Below are 18,617 nucleotides of genomic sequence, written 5' to 3' on the forward strand. Positions count from 1 at the left end.
CTATATCAAAACTAATTTTAGTGTGTGTAAATTATAAAGAACAGAACAAAGCTAGTAAACTGATTGTCTTGCCATCCAGTTATGATTTTAGGTCATGAACAGCAGCAGCAAACCTGTGATATCCTCTAACACATCTCTATATCCGCCGTGTTTGACTGTAATCCAGTCACTTATTTCCAGGAAACACTCAGAATTTATTACCTTTCAACTCCACAAAATACAAGGAGACTTCAGAAGGACGAGCCAATCACAGCCGTTTAGCGCCAGGATGGACCAATCACAGCCGTTTAGCACCAGGATGGACCAATCACAGCCGTTTAGCGTCAGGATGGACCAATCACAGTCGGGATGTGTTTGTTATTTGAGGGAAACCAGAGCTGTTGAGAAACAGAGAAACACTCCCATAGGCTTCCATAGGAACTTAAGAATGCAGTAAAGTCATGGAGCCGCCAATAGTTCCAAACAACTGATAGTTTCAGCATTGAAGCCCATTCATTTCAGCGCTTCTCAAACACAGTCGCCAGAAATTTGAGGAAATTACAGCATGTTTTGCCATTTTAACACATTAGTTTACCTCTCGGAAATCTGACCAGTAGTTGTATTTTATGAAACGCGTTATAGTTAATGTTTATTTTCAGATAATAGGCAGTATATGCTATATTTGCAGTTAGATATGTTATATAATAAAATATTTTGATGCATACAGTTGGTTGCCTTTTTAATTTTGAAGTATTTGCAAAACTTAAATTGACCTTTTTTTCATTTACATTTAGTCATTTAGCAGACGCTTTTATCCAAAGTGACTTACAATGTAGAAGCAAACAGACCAACGAAAGAGCAAAAATACAAGTCTCAGTTAGTCTAGCACAGTTCACATAGCAATCATTTTTTTATTTGAATAAATATAAATAAATAAATAGAATAGAATAGATAAGTGCTAGTATTAATTGGTCAGATGGTGGCGAAAAAGGTGTCTTTAGATGTTTTTTTTGAAAATGGCTTAAACCATTTCTAGCATTTTTCTAGCATTCATTGATATTCACTTGTGTATGCATATTGTATCTTATATTTTAACATAATAGTATATTAAAATGTGAATAATAGATGCAAAATAACACATTTTGCATACTGATTAGATTTCTTATACTCTTTAAATAAGCATAATTTATTTCATCATTGGTCTGCACATCCACAGGAATAAGTGTAACACAAAAACACACAAAGTCATGCCTCAAGTCTCCAATCTTTATTAAGCAGTTTACACTATTTATACTTTGCATACAAAGAAATGTAAGCGCCTGATCCTGTGTTGCATTGTACTATGTTTGTACTCCTCCACAGTTAAACAAGAAAAACCCATTAATATTATTTCCATTACACTCCACAGACAAAATGCTACTATCAGTGTATTAAACGAATTAATCAATGGACGTTTTGTGTTAATATTTGCCTGAAAATGCTGCAAGTATACCCGCTGTTGTTGTCTGACCCGATTAATCCCATTCAAACCTATTGTTTGGAACTATTGAGAGCTCCATGAACCACGTGACATGCATGAAGAACGTGACACGCACCTGTAATAATACGGAGAATATGCTGCATTCACTCATCGGAAGTATCGTAAATACCAGTCTCCTAGTTGGAAAGGCCTCTCTAAGGCCGTTCATGTCCAATTTCCGACTGGGAAGCTATTTGCGATAATTCCAATAGCAAAATGACCTACTGTTTTTTGCACAGATCCTTTGCATTTTTCATTATGTGGCTTAAGCATCTATGAAGGATGGGAAGATCAAATTTTCTGCCTGGTATTGGCCAGTGATGACTTCAAAGTACTTCTGCAGAAGATCTTCCAGACTTAGTTTGCAGAATGTAAAAGAAATAGAATTTAGAAGCACAAGGGAGCATCACAAATGATCATAATTGGCCTTTTGACTGACTTTTTCCCATACAGCTTCATCATGTCAGTTTGAAAAGCCTGCAAAAAGTATGTGACAGACGCTGTGGTATGGTCACAAGTTAGGTAGGTTGCAACTGGAAGAGGAGATGCTCCCTTGGAAGCATTATGCACAACTAATTCATACACATAATATGGAGGACTTGTGGAGCTTCCTTTTTGAATTATATTTCCAGTTGCATCCAGACAATGTCCTCCTTGCACCTTTTGTAAAACACTGACAGTGTTTTCTTTGACCACAGCATTATGCCCTTTGGGTGCATCATGACTCTCTGGAGGACTTCATTGTCTGAGCCCTTCTGTTCATTAATTAGCATTTGGAGACTTAGAAGTTCATTTGAATGAGGTCTTTTCAGTTGTCTTTGGCTCCATGAAATGGTTTTCAGAACCTGTTTTGTTGGCGCTTCATCTCTGCACCCAGACTGCATCACTATATCTGGGAGTTTTTGCATGGAATCCAAATAGACACTTCTGGGTAGTTTGCTTTCCAGAGTTTCTCCAGTAGAAGTACGTGCATCTGCACGCACTGGTTCAGTGGTACTGTGGCAAACATCTCCTCCTGTGAACAGCACGGGGCAATCTTCAAACCGGCAGTAGCCAGTGTATTTGAATAGGGGAGTGTGTTTTAGTGACTGCTGGGTTTTGACGCTGTGGCGTGTGAAACCAAAACTGCAGTATGGGTGAATTGACCTTATTCCCTTTGCAATTACGTTTGTCCACTGTGAAAACATCTTCCTTTCTGAGGCTTCCTCTTTTTTGTCAATAAAAAAGAAACATGGCTCCTGTGGCAAACTACATATAAAGAACTGATCTTCTGCCTCACTGCTCTCTGTAGAAATGTAAGTTGATTCAGCCAACTCAGATTCCTTGTCATTGTCCTGTAACACAGAAATAATTCCAATCATATTTTTGGATTGAAATCGATATGCATGCTTTCACTATTAAACAGATTAATTGTATTATTATTATTTTTATAAATGACTAGTTTCCTTTTCTGTAATGGAACCTTTCTGTAAATGAACCTGTAACAGTGAAATCTACAGTATGTTATATGTGTTTCACATTTCTCAAAGATTTTAAGGCAAAGGTAGCAGCAAATAATTAGTGCTATTTCTTGAGTTACTTTTTTATTCAAATATTTTTTCCCATTGAATAGTTGTACATTTTCATGTAATATCTCGACTTGCTATGTCATATCAAACTGCTATTTTTTTGGATGTGATAGGATATTCTTTTAATATTTCTTTCCTTACTGAAGCAAAAACTGAGCTGTTTGTAAAAATATATAAGCAATTTAACTACCTTTTGACTTGAAGATTCAGACTCCTTTTCAGCATGTGGACTTTCTTTTAAAGCTGTTGTTAAATTCTCACTGGAGCCCTGAATACACACATAAACATCAACACACAGTAAACCCTTAATAATTCATAAATATTGAACAGGTAAATTTGATCTTTTACTTCTCAGGTAAAATTTTATAGTAAGCATTTGAAATAAATACACATGTAACCTACAAAGGGAAGGTTATAAAAAAAAAAGAAAGAAGTTTACCTTTTCAAAAGAAGATGAACATTGCTCCAAAAGTGGAGACTCCCAATCTCCCACATCACTTCCATCCTAATAATTACAAAGGTGCAATTAAAAAGCATTTTAAGTAACAGTGCAAACCAGTCAAACGCTAAAATGTTCCATTTAGAAGGTATATTTATAAACACTGTAAAGTAGATTTTAGAGTTTAGAAACTCTTTCATTCTTAACTTTGTCATTATTATTGAAGCCGTTTTGTTAATATTGTGACGGGGTGGAAGAATCACACGACAAGGAGAGCTCAAATAAATACCCCGAAGGGTGGATTTATTAACAATAAGCAGTGCTGAGTGAAGAGTGGTTCGCTGAGGCGGTGCTGTGCTCTCTGTGTGTGATTTCCTCTGTGCGGTGAGGCGGTGCGGTGCTCTCTGTGTGTGATTTCCTCTGTGAGTCGGTGCGGTGCTCGTGGCAGGGCTGGTTCGGTCACACGCTGGTGTCTGAAATCAAGGAGAGAAGGCACGTTAGTTCTCAGCTTCATGGGGACCAACTAATGATTAAATGGAATTTAAATGGGTTTTTTTTATTACAAATGGGAAAATACCTTCCAAAGATCTGCAGTGGCTTTACGGATTTTTACCCGATTTGCAAATGTATTGAGCACTTCCCATAAATCAGCGTCATCATAAACACTGTAGTCCTTTATATTGGACCCAGGTTTAGCAAATTTGTCAATGCTTAATAAGATTTGTTCCAGGCTTTTGGGAATTCTCCTTGACTTTAAAATTACATAAAATCAAGAAAAAAAACGTTTTTAGGAAACACACAAATTTATGATATGTCATGTTTTTTTTTTTATTTTAGCCCATAATTTATACCTGCCTGAGGGGGAAATGAAAGAATGAGGACTGAGAAAAATGCATCCATCTTCAACTTTAAAATTGTGTTAAAAATTAAATAAAGTTACCTAAGATGGACCAATACAGATTTTGAATAGTTAAATGTGTATTATTAGATTCAGTCTTTTAAAAAAGCAAGAGTTTTGCAAGCAAATGGCACCCATTTGGTGGAATAGCCCGTGTGTGTAATTTATATCAGTTTTACCAAGAAATAAACTCTGTTCTCGTCTGTTATTGTGTGTAATTTTCTCAGCGATTTTCGAGTGCAGCGAGTAAACGGGACTTTTATTTTGGTTTCGTGGCATGACGTCATAGGGCTGCGCTCCTGCATCTGGTGTGATTCGGATGAAGACAGGTTTGTGTTTTTAATCATTTAAAGGGTTGAGTCTATCTTGTTGTTTTCACAGTAACTGTAAAATGAAGAGTTGTTTTGACTCATGAGGAACAGGAAAGGTGCGTGTGAGAAACGGAGCTTTTCCAAACTTCTCTCAATTGAAGCAAACGATTCTCGAAACGATTCCGTGATTCGAATCAGACACAAACACGTGACTAACTTTACAAACAACTGCATATGTGTCATGAAAGTGGAATATATTAAATGCAATCTACAAATCAATACTAATTATAAACTATAAGTGCCTAAAAATGAAGAGTTTCTTTAATGTATTAATTTGTAGCAGTAGTTTAAGTGTTTTATGGCCATTTAAGTTCATTAACTCTCATTCTGACTGACTCCCTTAACAGTGTGCTGACTACTGAACCAGGAGCTGATTGAGACGCACCCTGAGATTTAGTCTAGATTTATATTTCTTTAATTATTCTCATCTTAAACAGGAGAAAGTGTCCAAACACAGAAAAACTCCTACAGAATCATCTGAGATCCACGAGACACTGTTATAAAGATGGCGTTTATTAAAGAGGAGAGAGAAGACATGAAGATTGAAGAAGCATTCAGAGTCAAACATGAAGATACTGAGGAACAAACAGGTTGGTTTTCATTCTCAAAGCTGAACTCACTCCTTTGATCTAATATCTGGTGAAGCAGCTGATTTCATTCCCCTCAGAACATCTTTCCCTTTATTCAATCATACTACAATTCTTGCGTAGTTGCTAGTTATCATACGTACGATCAGAACTGACGTGCCCTAGAAGCACCGCTGATGTACGGTTAGTCAAATGGTTCAAAATACTGTCTTTGTGTTTAGAAACTGGAGTTACTAAGAATTTACCCACAGTAAAAATGACAGGGGAGAAACAAAGGCTTCATAATTGAATGTGATTTATTACAAGAGAAGCACTTGAGTAATCCTCTCTGGAAGTGGAAACATCGCCCACAGCCATCACAGAAATCTGTAATAACAAGCAACAAAAACTGTTTTAAAATCTCTGCTGGTTCATTCATAATTAACATTATGCTACACCAACCAAAAATCATAATAATTACCCAAAGAACATCCACAGAGTCGTCAAATGTCTCTCTCTCTCACCACAGAAGCGGCACAGGTCACGTAGGTCATCTGTGAGGTATGCAAAGGGCATGACTAAATAATCTCCCCTTATTTTGGCAAGTTTTCAAAACTAGAAAGTGATGCACATCAATAACATTCATGAGTTTACAAAGCCATAGTAGAGTTGAAGCAATCTCTGTTCTGTATCTTGAGGCACATTGGAAAAGATAGTGACGGTATTTTGGAGAATATGCTCTGCAAACTAAGGAAGTAACTAGAAAACCTGACATGTTTATTACACTTGGATGATACTTTAAAGTGAACGCACCACATGATGTTGCATCCTTCTGAAGTGGGGGAGGCAGGCTTTCACACACCCAATATAAAACCAAAAACACACTTTCTTTCCTCATAAGAGCTCTAAAAAAAATCATACATAATTTCCCAATAACACTACATATGATTGTGGTGCATGAAAAATACCTTGTCTCCAAACACTTTTTTTTTTTCTTGATGTCTGACTCTCCAAGTGAGTCGAGCAAAGGTTTTTTTTTTTTTAATGGGTTTATAGCCTAGGTAATACATTAAAAAAAAACATATCCTGCATACCAGCACACCTTGAGTCTGAGATTTTCCATTCCACAAGGCTGTTATGGCAAAAGTGTCCAAATGAAATGCTTTGCCAGGTGAGGTCAAACTGTGCTGCCTCACCTTCAGTGACGGGTATACATTTATAACCTTGACACACATTGGGGGATAAAAAAATAAAAAACATTTAATACAAAATATTATAACCGATGGAAGCCTCATCTGTCTTGTGTGCACCTCACTCTCCAGCTCCTCCTCAGGGCCGATCCTGTAGGATTGGTTCAACTGATAAGTCTATTGGTGAGGGTGGAGGTGATATTGCGGGCAGGTTTTCTTGTGAGATGGTGAGGTCTAAAGATGTGAGTGAAGAGCATGGTCCAGTTTGACTTGCCATTTCTCTATGTAGTCTTTTAAGTGGTGGTACTTCCTGGGTAATTCTGTGGGCTATCTGGGGTGTGTCTTTAAGCTTGAGATGGTCTGCATTGATTTTGGGGTATACCACTCACTTCTCATCCTTTAAATCTGCACTTTGGTCTTTAGTTTTGTTGTTTTTAAACAAGTAACCTGCAATAACATTCTGAAGGCCTAATAGAAGAAATATAGTGGTGTGAAAAAGTGTTGCCCTCCTTCCTGATTTTTTATTTTTTTTTGCATGTTTGTCACACTTTAATGTTTCAGATCAAACTAATTTAAATATTAATCAAATATAACGCAAATAAACACAACATGCAGTTTTTGAATGAAGTTTTTTTATTATGAAGGGAAAACAAAATCCAAACCCACATGGTCCTGTGTGAAAAAGTGCTCGCCCCCTAAACCTAATAACTGGTTGGGCCACCCGTAGCAGCAACAACTGCAATCAAGCGTTTGCGATAACTTGCAATGAGTCTGTTACAGCGCTGTGGAGGGATTTTGGCCACTCATCTTGGCAGAATTGTTGTAATTCAGCCACATTGGAGGGTTTTCGAGTATGAACCGCCTTTTTAAGGTCATGCCACAGCATCTCAATAGGATTCAGGTCAGGACTTTGACTAGGCCACTCCAAAGTCTTCATTTTGTTTTTCTTCAGCCATTCAGAGGTGGATTTGCTGGTGTGTTTTGGATCACTGTCCTGCTGCAGAACCCAAGTTCGCTTCAGCTTGAGGTCACGAACAGATGGCCGGACATTGCCTTCAGGATTTTTTGGTAGACAGCTGAATTCATGGTTCATTTATCACAGCAAGTCTTCCAGGTCCTGAAGCAGCAAAACAGCCCCAGACCATCACACTACCACCACCATATTTTACTGTTGCTATGATGTTCTTTTTCTGAAATGCTGTGTTACTTTTACGCCAGATGTAATGGGAAATACACCTTCCAAAACGTTCGACTTTTGTCTCGTCAGTCCACAGAGTATTTTCCCAAAAGTCTTGGGGATCATCAAGATGTTTTCTGGCAAAACTGAGACGAGTCTTTGTTCTTTTTGCTCAGCAGTGGTTTTCGTCTTGGAACTCTGTCATGCAGGCCATTTTTGCCCAGTCTCTTTCTTATGGTGGAGTCATGAACACTGACCTTATCTGAGGCAAGTGAGGCCTGCAGTTCTTTAGATGTTATTGTGGGGTCTTTTGTGACCTCTTGGGTGAGTCATTGGCAATTTTGGTCGGCCGGCCACTCCTGGGAAGGTTCACCACTGTTCCATGTTTTCACAATTTGTGGATAATGGCTCTCACTGTGGTTCGCTGGAGTCCCAAAGCTTTAGAAATGGCTTTATAACCTTTTCCAGACTGACAGATCTCAATTACTTTCTCAGTTGTTCCTGAATTTCTTTGGATCTCAACATGATGTGTAGCTTTTGAGGATCTTTTGGTCTACTTCACTTTGTCAGGCAGGTCCTATTTAAGTGATTTCTTGATTGCGAACAGGTGTGGCAGTAATCAGGCCTGGGGGGCAAACACTTATTCACACAGGGCCTTGTGGGTTTGGATTGTTTTCCCTTCATAAATAATCCTTCATTTAAAAACTGCATGTTGTGTTTACTTGTTATCTTTGATTAACATTTAAATTAGTTTGAACATTAAAGTGTGACAAACATGCAAAAAAAAGAAAAGTCAGGAAGGGGGCCAACACTTTTTCACACCACTGTAGGCGTCTGTTTCCCACAGACTAAAACTCCATTTGTGGCGGCATATATATGCAAGTTCATTCTCTGCCAGCAGGAGGCGCTTAGAGCACATCCAGAATTTTCTGAAGAGAGTCTGTTTTCTTCTGAAATACAGTGACATAAAAACACCCGCACCGGGTTTCGATTTTTGCTCATGTTTATTCAAAGTCAAAGCCTTTTGGAAAATCTATTTGTGGTGCTCAGCTTTTATATTGTGGCGGCCGCCACAAATAAATTAACGTATGGGAAATACTGTGTATTTAAACTGAAATGGGGAAAAAAACTTTTTTTGTCAATGTGCTAGTTGATTCTAGTCAGTATAGTTCATTGACAAACTTTGACACTTTGTTAGTATCTTTGGTGTATCACTACACCTCACTTCCCTATGAGAAAATATTATAAATGTTGTTTTAAAAAAAAAAAGTATTGCGAAATGACTGTTGACTGTTTCCATTAACCAATGCTATGCGACTAAAACGTAACTTTTTCCTCTAGAGATAAGTCATGGCAACGGATTTTGACAGATCTTGGCTATAATTATTCGAAGGAAGCGTATGCGTGTATCTTTAAAGAAGCAGTGCGGAGAGCCGCTTCAGAAACATGCGTGGCACGGCTGGTATAAACACAAACATTTAATAGAGTGGCCGTAATCCGCTTCAGTGGCCGTATCAAAGCCACACTTGTGTCGGAGACGTGTGCAGTGTAAATTGTGTAAGCATTAATGGCAGAGAAAGCCCCTTATACTCCAGAACGTATGAAGTGTTTCTCGGTAGTTATAGTACATTGAAGAATGATCACTTTTTACATACGCCATGTGACCTGTAAATGCGGAAAAAAAAGTTCTCATAGGAAATTATAATCTGCATTCATGAGAACAGTCTTTTTTAGTTTTATTTAACATTCATCACTGAGTCGAAACGTTCGTGTCGTTTCCCCATCAAAGCCTTCCTCAGTGTGCAAATAAACATTGCAGTTTTGCTAAAAATTCCCTTTTCGAATTGCCTGAAAAACCACCTCATGCGAGCGTAAAAACTTCTTTGCGAGTTATGGAAGTTTTTGCGAGCGAAATTGACGTGTTTCCATTAGGCGTATTTTCAATTCGCAGTTTTAATTTGCGCAATTTGAAGGGTAATAGAAATGCAGCTACTATTACAGTATTTGCTTACTGCTCTTTTCTTAATGCCAAACAGATAAACACCTTGAGTTTTGTGTTTCAGAATTTCATCATAAAGCTTTGGATCCATTGCTTGCAAATGCTAGCAAGAGAGTCATTCACGTGACACCATTGTGTGCTCATCTTCCCAATTTATTGCTGAGCTATTTGATCTCGATTTTTTTCGAGTTTTGATACAGAGACCTGGCAATTTTCCAAATATGAACAAAAGGTTAACCAGGGGCCAGATTCACAATAAATTAAGAAGAAAGAGAAGAAATTTATTAAGAAAATAAGATTTTTTTTTTCTCATCTTTTTTTCTTAATGTTCTTCAGACAAAATGTAAGAATTTAAATTCTTAAAAATAATCTACTTAAAAAACATTGCACATTTACATTTATTCATTTAGCTGACACTTTTATCCAAAGCGACTTACAATTGCTATATATGTCAGAGGTCGCACGCCTCTGGAGCAACTAGGGGCTAAGTGTCTTGCTCAGGGACACATTGGTGTCTCACAGTGGATTCGAACCCGGGTCTCTCACACCAAAGACATGTGTCTTATCCACTGCGCCATCACCACCATTGTAAATAACATCTTAAAGTTAGGATTGCCCCAGGCTAGTCTTAAATCCCAAATAGTAAGAATTGTTTAATGAATTTATTGGGTTATCTCAAATTAACTGTTATTTCAGCATTACAACAACACTAGCTACATAGTAGGACTCTTAATAGGGATGTTAACAAGTTTTCTGAAGAAATCTTCTAACCAGAATGTATTGCTTTTGTTAATTTTGTTGGCGAAAAAGCTCATCAATGAATACTTTTCAGTAAGACTAGACGACCATAAGGTCCATAAACAATAACTATGACCATATAAACATGCAATTTTCGTTGATGGTAAAAGACGAGAATAAAATGTATTAAAAAAATAAATTTAATCAAATAGAATATTTTCATCAAATAAAGGAGAAATATCAAGAGTTCAAATCCCCGAATCAGAGATTCTCTGTTACAATATATAAATTTTATGCCCTGTGTTTTGCCTATTTTAAGCAATCTGGCAACCATGCACACGCACTCGCTCCTCATTGCGGAAGCGTTGCCGACGATGATCTGAAAACACTGACAAACAAGCTGGAGTTTAGCATTTAAATGAAGGTGTCGCTCAGCCGGTCTGTGTTCTGTCATGAGATCTCGATTATATTGTTAGAGATTGTGGTTGCTGAATAAATGCACTTACTCAACCGCTGTTGGTTTAATAGAGAAACAGGCTATTGCAATTTGGAATTACTAGTAGGAATTTCACTGTTATAATATAGTTTTTTTTACCACTGTTCATAATGTAGACAGAGAGATTGCAAAGGTCTTTGGTATTAATTTATATAATGAAAAGCCTATAAATCAGTACACTAGATGAGGTAAAATAAACCATGTGTATGAGTCCACATTCTATTGATTTGTGCTTACTGGTGAAAGTGCAATACCTGAGATGCAAAAGTAAATTTATCATGACAACAATCATTACGATTATAATTTTGAGCAAAAACTAAATATGATAACTGAAATGTACATTTAAGTTAGACTAAATTAAAAATGGCTGCCAAAATCAATACTGCTGTACTGTTTAATAATAATAATAATAATAATAATTTTATTGCTAAAATGAAGAAAACCTAGTCTAGTTTTAGTCATTGACTAAAATACATCAGGTTTTCTTCAACTAAAATTAGACTAAAATGTTGAGACGTCTTTGACCGTTCTTTCAGTGTTTTGCAAGCATTCTATATATCTGCTGCTACTCCACCATCATGAGGAGATAAGTGTTTAGAGACTGTATGTCCCAATAAAGCCTCGGACGTATGAAAAGAGAAGTGTCTTGTGTTTTTTGATTACAAATGAATGTCTTAAACTGCTGATCTTGTTACCATGCTAAAAAGTGTTTTCACTATACTTTGGATTAGAGGTCGACCGATTCATCGGTTTTGCCGATTAATCTGCACCGATAGTTGATTTGCGGATTGTCCCAAATCATTGTTAATGTACATAATGACTTCACCCTAGGCTATAAATTATGCATTGTGCATTTTTCAGCAAAACGTTTGTCCTTCTGTGGTTCTAATACAGTCTGTATGCTTCATAGAGAGAGCTGTAATACAGATCGTGTTTTTTCTTTCTGTTTGCGTTTTTTTTTAAACACCGAACTTCAAACTCATTTATGCCACATAGTTCATTCTTGAAGCAAACTTATGTCCGTTTGGTGATTTAAATATTCAATTCAAGCAGCGGTCTAAAATTGTTTGTGACGCACCTGGTGTGTGTGATACCCCTGACTTCTCCAAGAGAGAAGTCAGGGCGCTGCGCTTTTGCACGGTGTCACTTGCAAAAAAATTGGTATATTTTAATTAGATAATCATGCAGTGTTCTAAAATAGCAGCAAATAAAATGTGAGTACACATACAATATCAATAACCTGTGCATGTAATTTTAATATGGCCTTGTGTAGGTATTTGAAAATGGCCATCTTTAAGCATGACGGTTGAAATTAAATGGTAATACTTAAGAGTCCATTTGTAACATTAATGACAGCTGTAGAAGTATTGTTCCTTGTTAGTGTGTTCATTTCAACATTTACTCTTATTAATAGGCTTAAGTTTTAAATTTTCTTTTAATATTAGTAAACAATGAAATAACTTCAATATAGTCATTTTATATTAATACAAAATTTTATTCATTTACAAGGTATGGTTCAGTACTGTTACTGCTTTTTTTTAAATAGTAAAGCTCTATTTAGTTTTCGTTCAGTATCCATTTTAAAAACTATCGGTTACTTAATCTGTATCGGCCAGCGTGGTCCAACCTAGCTATCGGTATTGGTAAAATCCACTATCGGTTGACCTCTACTTTGGATATTAATATCCGTAGCAAAGTTGATAGTTACGGCAGTTCAGTTGACCGATGGCAGATTCATTTGATCAGCCGTAAAACATTGGGTCTCATCCACTAAGCATGCGTACGCACAAATTTGTGTGTGAAATGTGCGATTTTTAAGAACTAAGCACGATTCACTAAAAATTTCGTAATTTATTCTAAATTTACGAAAAAAATAGAGGAACAACTGAAAACGTATGTAAAAAGCACTTACTCTGTATTGAGTTAAGAAGTTCTATTTCATCCTAACATGACTATAATTAGTCTATATTGAAGTATGTTGCATTTATTGTATTTATATAGTCCATGTATAAATTATATAATTAAATAATACAATTTAATTTTATCTTAAAGGCATCCCATCATATATAGTGGACAAGTGAGGAAAAGCTGCATCATAGCTTCAGCTGTGAAGTTTCTCTGAATAACGCAGATATACCTGCATGTACAGCTGGCTAAAGAGAGGTCTGTCAGCTGGGTCTAAGGAGTTTATTGTGAGAACTGGTGAGAATGACACACTCTGCATTGCTTGAGGATCAGGCGAGTATGGCAGCTTGTTTCCACCATGATCCTGAGCAATTATTAGTGAATGAGACCCAATTTGTGTCAAAATTCACTGTAAATATAATAATTCCCTTTAAGGTACATTTACTGGTTTCCCTTACAGCAAAGTAAATAGTAGTACATGGAAATGGCCATGATTTCACAGAATGCTTTGGGGGTTTTTAACAGTATAGTACAATTTTAATTGAAAACAGTAAGTTACTGTCACTTTTTACAATGTTAACATGTATTTAATTTTTTCCCACTGTAGACCTGATCTCACTGAAAGAGGAGAGACAAGAACTGAATGAAATCGAGGAGAAAGGTCCGTGTGTGGAACATAATTTTATAACTGGAAAAAAAACCATAAAGACCGCAAAGACTTCCTCACGAAAAAGAGCCCAGAAGACCAAATCTAACACCTGCCATCAGTGTGGAAAGAGTTTTATACATAAACCATCTCTTAAGACCCACATGAGAATCCACACTGGAGAAAAGCCTTTTGCCTGCTCTCAGTGTGGAAAGAGCTTCAGTCACAAAGGGAACCTTACAAACCACATGAGAACCCACACTGGAGAGAAACCTTTTATCTGCAAACAGTGTGGAAAGAGCTTCAGTCAAAGCGGGCCCCTCATAAACCACATGAGAATTCACACTGGAGAGAAGCCTTTCACCTGCCAACAGTGTGGAAAACATTTCATTCAGAAGTGGAACTTTATGAAACACACGAAAATTCACACGGGAGAAAAGCCATTCACATGTGATCAGTGTGGAAAGAGTTTCGCACATAAAGACACCCTAAATGCTCACAGGAAGACTCACTTTGGAGAGAACAGCTATGCATGTCAGCAGTGTGGAAAGATTTTCAGTAATAAAGCATGCTTAAAGACTCACATGAAAGTTCACACTGGAGAGAAGCCTTACACATGCTCTCAGTGTGGAAAGAGTTTTGGATACAAACAATCCCTTGATTCCCACATGAGAATTCACACTGGAGAGAAACCTTACACATGTCAACAGTGTGGAAAGAGCTTTACACACAAAGTATCTCTTAAGACTCACATGGTCGTTCACACTGGAGAGAAACCTTACACATGCTCTCAGTGTGGAAAGAGTGTCGGATATAAACAATCCTTTGATTCCCACATGAGAATTCACACCGGAGAGAAACCTTACACATGTCAACAGTGTGGAAAGAGCTTTACACAAAAAGTATCTCTTAAGACTCACATGGTCATTCACACTGGAGAGAAGCCATTCACATGTGATCGGTGTGGAAAGAGTTTTGTACGTAAAACAAGCCTTAATCAACATGTGAAGATGCACTTCTAGAAAGATTTAGTTCCAGAGATGTTGTCTAGACGGGAAAAACCTTATGCATCATGTTATAACTAGAGAGAAGTGTGCTAGTGGGAAGTAGACCTGAATCAATTTGAATACACAACAAAATCATTACTGTTATATTTCCAAAGACAGAGTAAAACACACTGGGTTGGTGTTATTTTAAGATTATAAGTTAAAAATAAAATAGCACTGCTGGTGTTATCTACATATTAGTGACAGTGTTAAAGATGTTCTTTTTTTTAATTAACCCAATCTGGAGTAAATAACTGCAACTCCTCCATGTATTGCTCATTGCATCTTGGTTTAAAGGCCTTTCCACACTGAGCGCGAAAAAGCGAAACGAATTTTGCACGTGATGAGGCGTGGGAATAAAACAATAGCTTCCTATGGATGCTTCCACACAGACCGCGAGCATTCGCGCACCGAACATGCAAATGTTTAAAAAAAAAAAAAGAATAAACACATAAAATTAAGATCATGTAAAAGCAATCCTAAAATAAAATGTTTTAAGAAGTGATTTAAAAGACACTAATGTATTTGCTTCCCTGATGTCGACCGGGAGATAATTCCAGAGCTTAGGAGCATAGACAGAAAATGCTCGGTCACCCCACGTATGAAGCCGTGTCTTCGGAACGACCAAAAGACCACTCTGAGAGGAGCGCAGATTGCGACGTGGTGTGTAAGGGATTAATAAATCAGTCAAATACTGAGGTGCCAGATTGTGCAGAGATTTATAGGCCAGCATAAGGATTTTAAAATCAATACGGTACCTAACAGGTAGCCAGTGCAGGGACTCCAAGACCAGGGTTATATGACCCCAGACAGTACTCTAGCAGCTGAATTTTGAAGATACTGCAATTTATCCAAAGACGATTTAGATACCCTGGCTAGAAGACCATTGCAGTAGTCGATGCGCGAGAAGACAAAAGAGTTTATCAACTTCTCAGCTACCGAAAAGGACAACATAGGATGAAGCCTGGCTATATTTCTGAGGTGATAAAATGATGTCTTAACTGTATTCTGGACAAAAGGCTCAAATGACAGTGTGGCGTCAAATATGACACCCAGATTTTTTAATTTGGTTTTAAACTCCAGTGCAACACCATCAACAGACAGAGTAGGAGACCCAACCTTTCGCAGTTGATGTGGAGATCCAAGGAGCATAACTTCTGTTTTTGAGCCGTTTAGAGACAGAAAATTATTGGACATCCAAGTCTTTATCTCAGCAATACAGTTAGAAAGATGCCCAACGTTCACTTGCTGACCCGGTCTAGTGTGTATATAAATCTGTGTATCATCAGCATAAAAGTGATAGTTAAGGTTAAGAGATTGTAGTAATTGACCAAGTGGATAGATGTACATACTAAAGAGTAGGGGACCCAAGACTGACCCTTGTGGAACACCCGTACAAACAGAGCCAACTTTAGATCTATAACCACCCATATAAACAAAGTGACTGCGGTCAGTGAAATAGGACTTGAACCAGTCAAGAACAGTCTCTGACAAGCCAAATACATGTTCAAGGCGATTGAGTAACAGTGCATGGTCAATAGTGTCGAAGGCTGAACTGAGATCCAAGAGAATGAGAATGGACGTGGAGCTGGAGTTGGAGGCAATTAGTAAGTCATTAGCGACTTTCACCAATGCAGTCTCAGTACTGTGTAATTTTCGAAATCCTGATTGATGAGGCTCAAATAGTTTATTTTCAATTAAGTGTTTGTTTAATTGGGCAGCAACCACACCCTCCAGGATTTTAGACAGAAATGAGAGATTTGAGATAATTTGACAGATTTTTCACATCAGAATTCTGCTTTTTTAAAACGGGAGTAAACGCAGCAGTTTTAAGTGCTGCTGGCACCTCCCCAAATGATAAAGAGTCATTTATTATAGCAAGAACTGAGGGACATAAAGGACCAAAGCAGGATTTAAACAGGCTACCAGGCATGGGATCAAGTATGCAAGTGGTAGCTTTCATACTAGAAACCTGGTTGCAGAGCATCTCAGGTTGTAATAAAGTAAATTTGGATAAAGGAATGCCAGAGAACCTAGGAGTATTAACTGTAAGATCGGCAGACTGCAAGGTATGGATATTTGTGCGAATATTGTAAATTTTTTCACTGAAAGATTTGAGAAACTCATTACACAGCCAGTCAGATGAAGTCAGAGAACTGACACTGATCTGCTTTAACTGTTAATTGTATGAAAGAGCTTCCTGGGATTGCTTTGATTATTATCAATAATGTTTGAGAAATAAGCAGATCTTGCAGTTTCAATGGCAACTCTGTAGTTTGACAAGCAATCTTTCCAGGCCTGGTGGAACACATTTAAACCAGAGTGACGCCATTTTTGCTCTAATTTCCGGCACACAGCCTTCTGTATACGCAAATCACCATTATACCAGGGGGCTGACTGTGCAAATGAAACATTTCGTGTTTTTATGGGTGCAAAGATGTCCAAGTTGGCTGTGAGAACATTATTAAATACTGAAATTTTTTCCTCAAGAGGAGCAGAAGACATGTCAACTAAAGAAGAGACAATCGAGTTTGCAAAGGTAGCATGATCAATTGATTGCCATTTACGGAATGAAATAGTTCGTGAAGTCTCTCTACTAGAATGAAATGTCTCGATATTAAAGAAGATGGCTAGATAGCTATCTACTTTTTTCTTAGACTCAGCTAAATTCCAGTTCTCTCTGCCTAGGTTGATGCCGAGGAAGTCTATGAATTTAGCGGGGTCCATGTTTTTTTCCTGAGCAATGGGTATCCCAAGCTCGGAAAAAACTTTTTGGATTGTGAGGATGTGGGCGGCTGGGATGGCGTCGGGGGATGAAACGACTAGGAAATCGTCTAGAATTGCGTAACTGTTCGACAAAATCCAGCAAACGGCTTCTGATAGCATGTTGAATATTTAGGGACTGCTTTTGCCTCCGAAAGTTAGGCAGACGGCGAAATAGAATTTCCCGAGCCATCGTACCCCAAACAAATGCCATGAATCCGGATGGATAGGCATCACTTTGAAGGCAGAAGTGATGTCTAATTTTGCGAGTCAGGCTCCTCATCCCGCGATTTTAATCAATTCGCCTGCCTGATCTATGTCATGGTACTTGAGGGAAAATTCGTCGATGGGGATCAAACTATTGATGCTTGGAACCGTGGAATTATGAGGTGATGACAGATCGATAATTAGGCGTCTTTTACTCTAAAATTTTCTTGTAGCCACTCTGATGGGGCTGACGCAAAACACTTGGAAGGGGGGTTTGTCGAAAGGCCCAATCATAAAGCCTGATTTTCGGTATCGGTAGGAAGCTTCTTTGTTTTCTATCAGGGTATCATGGCCAGTGTTTTGTTTTATGCAGTGCTCTGCTGGGGATGTAGTATAACTGTCGATGATAAAAAAAAAATAGGATTAATAAATTGATTAGAAAGATTGGCGGTTATTGGCCTCAATCCTGATTCACTGAGGTAATTGTGGAGAAGAGAACAAGGACAAAAGTAAAAATGATTTTGTCTTACAAAGATCATCCACTACACAGTATTTTTAGTGGACTTAAAAGTTCATTTAGTGGAAGATTAGTGATGCTTCAGTGATCTACAGCGCGATTTAGAAGGTCTTTTATTCCTGCTGCTGTTAGGTTTTTTAATGAAGTTGTGTAAATATTTTTTGTATTGTGTAATAGTGACAAATGAGTTTCCCTTTACATGGATTAATAAAGTTTTCTAATCTAATCTAATTATTGCAATATTTATTCAATAAAAAGTCAGTATTTATTAATATGAACCAAAATATGAATTTTATTTTATTATTATAAGAAGATAATAACAATGATGTTTTAATTGTAATATAAAATTACTATTACTATTGTAATATTAAATTAAATTAAATATTTAGTAGTAGTGGTAAAATTCAAATACCGATTTCTTTATTTTACAGCAACTGTACCATTTTTAATGCATTTATTATGATTTAAATAATAATAAAACAAAGCTGCTTATTTGTCAGACCTGTGTTCCTGAATTGTTGTGTTTTGCTGCCCATGTGCTTCCTGTGACCCAGTTTCTCCCGAGTTTTGATTGTGTTCATTTGATTCAGGTG

At 37.4% G+C, this 18,617-nt stretch overlaps 1 protein-coding gene across 2 annotated transcripts; it reads left to right on the forward strand.

Moving 5' to 3' along the window:
• Positions 1-4,675: 4,675 nt before the first annotated feature.
• LOC306858593 (uncharacterized protein) lies at positions 4,676-15,045 on the forward strand. Of its 2 annotated transcripts, XM_079399189.1 has the most exons (4): positions 4,676-4,732; positions 5,212-5,364; positions 12,993-13,142; positions 13,453-15,045. In XM_079399189.1, the coding sequence occupies exons 3-4, from the start codon at positions 13,082-13,084 to the stop codon at positions 14,511-14,513; spliced, it is 1,122 nt and encodes a 373-aa protein (XP_079255315.1). In that variant the 5' UTR covers positions 4,676-4,732; positions 5,212-5,364; positions 12,993-13,081; the 3' UTR covers positions 14,514-15,045. The 2 variants fall into 2 exon arrangements, with proteins under 2 accessions (XP_079255315.1, XP_079255314.1); XM_079399188.1 differs by lacking the exon at positions 12,993-13,142 and having other exon boundaries at positions 13,453-15,039.
• The last annotated feature ends 3,572 nt before the right edge of the window (positions 15,046-18,617 follow it).

This window comes from Barbus barbus (assembly GCF_936440315.1).
Source record: "Barbus barbus genome assembly, chromosome: 39".
NCBI classification, from domain to species: domain Eukaryota; kingdom Metazoa; phylum Chordata; class Actinopteri; order Cypriniformes; family Cyprinidae; genus Barbus; species Barbus barbus.

Bases quoted from the DNA above. Each gene is read 5' to 3' on its own strand.
- LOC306858593 (XM_079399188.1), top strand. From the start codon at position 5,280: ATGGCGTTTATTAAAGAGGAGAGAGAAGACATGAAGATTGAAGAAGCA. The intron at 5,365-13,452 runs GTTGGTTTTCAT...TTCCCACTGTAG, and splicing joins AGATACTGAGGAACAAACAG to ACCTGATCTCACTGAAAGAG.